Here is a 3,525-nt window from a genome sequence, read left to right as displayed (position 1 = left end):
AGGGCGTTGACCCATCTTCTTATGCAAAATCCGTCTCTTGGTGAACATGATTCAAGCAAACGACTCGAAAGGCAGAACTCCTATCAAAGCAATGTGGCAAAAGAAACTATGTTTATAATGTGGTGGTTATTATTCGTTCACAAGAAGGCTGCATCCATACCTAATGAACAAAGCATTCTTATAACTATCATGCATTTTTCTCATACATCTATGCACGCATCTGCAGATTAAGAAACATAGGTCCCCCTTCTAAAATCCACAACACTCGACAAAGAAAAAGAATGGAAAACGAAGAAAGGTCACAACCGGAAGCTCAGTACCAAAGAGAGCTTGAAGGAGTTCGGAATGATGTGGCGCACCTAACCAGTATGTTAGAGAAAATTTTGAGAGCCAGAGATGGAGAGGGAACGTCTACTCAACCTAATGAAGCACCAGCAGCTGCTCAAATTCCTGTCACACCTATAAACGTGGGGGAAAATACACCAAATAAGCAGCATCCTAATCCCACTCGGCCCATCCAAATCCCTGTTACAATGGATTTAACAAACGAGGATCCACATGACGTTAAATTCTCTAATCATGAAGGGTATGATAAGTGGACTGCATTAGAAGAAAGGCTAAGGGCAGTTGAAGGAAATGATTTATTTGATCCAATTAGGGCCGCTAAAGTATGTTTGGTGCCTAACATCGTAATTCCAAAGAAGTTCAGAGTGCCGGAGTTTATTAAGTATACCGGAATGGAATGTCCAAAGACTCATCTTCGTTCCTACTATAACAAGATGGCAGAAGTTATCCATGATGATAAATTGTTAATTTACTTCTTCCAGGATAGCCTGACAGGATCGGCCCTCAGCTGGTATATGAGGTTGGACAATGCTAGGATAAGGAAATGGACGGACATGGCAGATGCTTTCTTAAAGCAATACAAGTTCAATCTTGAGATTGCTCCTGATAGGACAAGTTTGATTGCCATGGAAAAAGGAAATCAAGAGTCGGTGAGGGCTTATGCTCAAAGGTGGCGAGACCAAGCTATCAATGTACAACCTCCACTAATAGAGACGGAGATGGTGACATTGTTTGCCAATACTTTTAGGGCCCCATATTACGAACACCTTATGGGTAGCTCAGCCCAGCATTTCTATGATGCTGTGCGAATTGCTGAAAGGATTGAGCAAGGAATTCGAAGTGGGAGAATTGCAGAACCTATAGAGAAGAAGGGTTTTTTTGGGAAGAAAAAGGAAATTGAGGTGAATAACTTAGAAGGCAGGTACCAAGGGAAAGAAAAAAACTACCAAACACCTACCTCCCAAATCACCAGCATTAACTTTTCCAAACCCTCCATCCCAAAACAACCCCATCAAATAAAATTCCCGACCAATAACCAAAACATTTACCAAAGAAGAGACAACCGACAACCAGAAGAACCATTGCCACCTTTGCCAATGACCCTAAAAGAGTTATATGCCAAATTGTTAAGTATTGGACATATAGCTCCCCTACCACTACCACCTATGCAACCACCTTTCCCTACCTGGTACAACCCCGAGTTGACTTGTGAATACCATGCTGGTAATACGGGCCATAACATCGAAAACTGTGTAGCTTTTAAGAAGAGGGTATCACAGCTTATCAAAATCGGATGGGTCACTTTTGAAGATTCGCCTAATGTGAATTCAAACCCTCTACCCAAACATGCTACAAGTGGTAGTGGAGTGAATACTATGGAAGTCGGTAGCAAAGAGAAGGTGCTAAAAGTGACCATGGCGAGGCTGTACGAGATGTTGGTACAATCTGGACATTTGGAGAAACCATCTGAACATTACGTGGAGGGAAAATGATTTTTGCCCATTTCATAAAAAAGAAAAGGGCATCACATTGATGAATGCATTGAGTTTCATCAAAAGGTTGCGAGAATGTTGACTTTAGGAGAGCTAAGGATTGAGGCTGCAAGAGATAATGAAGAGATCGAGATGATAGAGAATCAAGGGAAATGTAGAGTCCAATCAACAGCTAATGGGCTCTCAAAATTGGTATTAACTAAGCCCTCATATGCAAACAAAGTAGACTATGGGGTGATGCCTGGAGATTATGGTTATACCTCGAATATTGAAACTCCTTTACCGCTGTTTCGAACTGAGATAAGTGGGCTAACTAGGAGTGGTCGTTGTTTCACACCTGAAGAACTAGAGAAACAAAGAAAGGCTAAAGGCAAGGAGGTGTTGGACCTCGATAAAGAGTTTGAGGTGAATAAACCTGTGACTGAGGAAGAAACAAATGAGTTCCTGAAATTGATGAAGCATAGTGAGTACTGTATAGTGGATCAGTTGAAGAAGACCCCTGCCAAGATCTCCATCATGTCATTAATACTCAGCTCCGAGCCGCATCGTAATGCTTTGCAAAAAGTATTGAATGAGGCCTACGTACCCCAAGATATTGAACAAAAGACTATGGAGCATCTAGTAGGGAGGATCCATGCTGCCAATTACTTATATTTCACAGAAGATGAACTCGACGCTGAAGGAACTGGACATAACAAGCCCTTGTATGTCACGGTCCGATGCAAAGATTGTCTCATCGGTAAGGTTCTCATCGATAACGGCTCGGCCCTTAATGTGTTTGTTGCTACCCAATTTTTGACCCATGTTTTGATATATTTTCAAAAAATCCAAAAATTGAGAAAAACAAAGAAAATCCAAAAAATATGTTTTTTATATATATTTTCGTCATTTTAGCAGTTTCAACGTCGTCTAAAAAAGAATTTTAAATTGTTAAAAAGATGTTCAAAACGCGTTTGACGTCTCACGCGTCATTTTTAAAATCATTGATTTTCCGCATGTGAGTCGACGTTGATATTGCTCGTTTCAAAAAATACAAAAAAATAAGAAAAATCAAAATTTACAAAAAGAAAGAAGTTGAGGGACCAAGTTGAAAAACCTAGCAACATTTTTGCCTATAAATACTGGTCTTTAACTCAAACAAAGGAGGGGGGGGTTAATTTTGGAAACACAAAAAAAAATACAAAAAACCTAAACCTAATCCTTTTTTGAAGAGCAGCGGCCCCCCTGGTTTTAATTTTTTCCAGCCGCCGGAGCCAATTCATTTTTTTCTCCCCCACACAGCCCCTCACCCGAATTGAATTTTTTTTCTTTGGAAACCGGCCAAACAGCCCTTCCAAATCCACCCGGATTATTTTTTTCCTCCTTCAGCCTCTCATCCTCTTCATCCACAGCCGCTGTTACCCCCTTCATCTCCTCCCGCCGACCACCTCTTCCCTGCCAAAGAGCAACCGAAGCCAGCCCTCAACCCGCCAAAACAGCAGCCCTGTGCAGCGGAGGCGTTGTCTTCTTCCCGGTTGTTTCCCCCTCTCCACTGCCATCTCCACACCAGACAAGCTCCAGCCGTTCCCCCCACCGGTGGTAGCAGCAGAGCCGTCCTTCTCCTCCCTCACCTGGCCGAACACAGCGGCAGCCCCGCTGCCCTCTCCTCGGTTTTCTTTCCGTTCCACCGCGACAACGGCTCCAACAC

At 42.5% G+C, this 3,525-nt stretch overlaps 1 protein-coding gene across 1 annotated transcript; it reads left to right on the top strand.

Annotated features, from left to right (window-relative positions):
• Nucleotides 1-281: 281 nt before the first annotated feature.
• On the top strand, nucleotides 282-1,838 carry LOC118037077 (uncharacterized). Its single transcript, XM_035042959.1, has one exon. It carries the CDS (start codon nucleotides 282-284, stop codon nucleotides 1,836-1,838), a length of 1,557 nt encoding a protein of 518 aa, XP_034898850.1.
• The last annotated feature ends 1,687 nt before the right edge of the window (nucleotides 1,839-3,525 follow it).

The sequence above is a fragment of the Populus alba genome, chromosome 17, assembly GCF_005239225.2.
Source record: "Populus alba chromosome 17, ASM523922v2, whole genome shotgun sequence".
Lineage (NCBI taxonomy): Eukaryota > Viridiplantae > Streptophyta > Magnoliopsida > Malpighiales > Salicaceae > Populus > Populus alba.
Note: the sequence above shows the minus strand (reverse complement) of the source record. Positions and strands in the feature narration are given on the sequence as shown.

Excerpts from the sequence above, each read along its gene's own strand:
- LOC118037077 (XM_035042959.1), top strand. The coding sequence starts at position 282 with ATGGAAAACGAAGAAAGGTCACAACCGGAAGCTCAGTACCAAAGAGAG.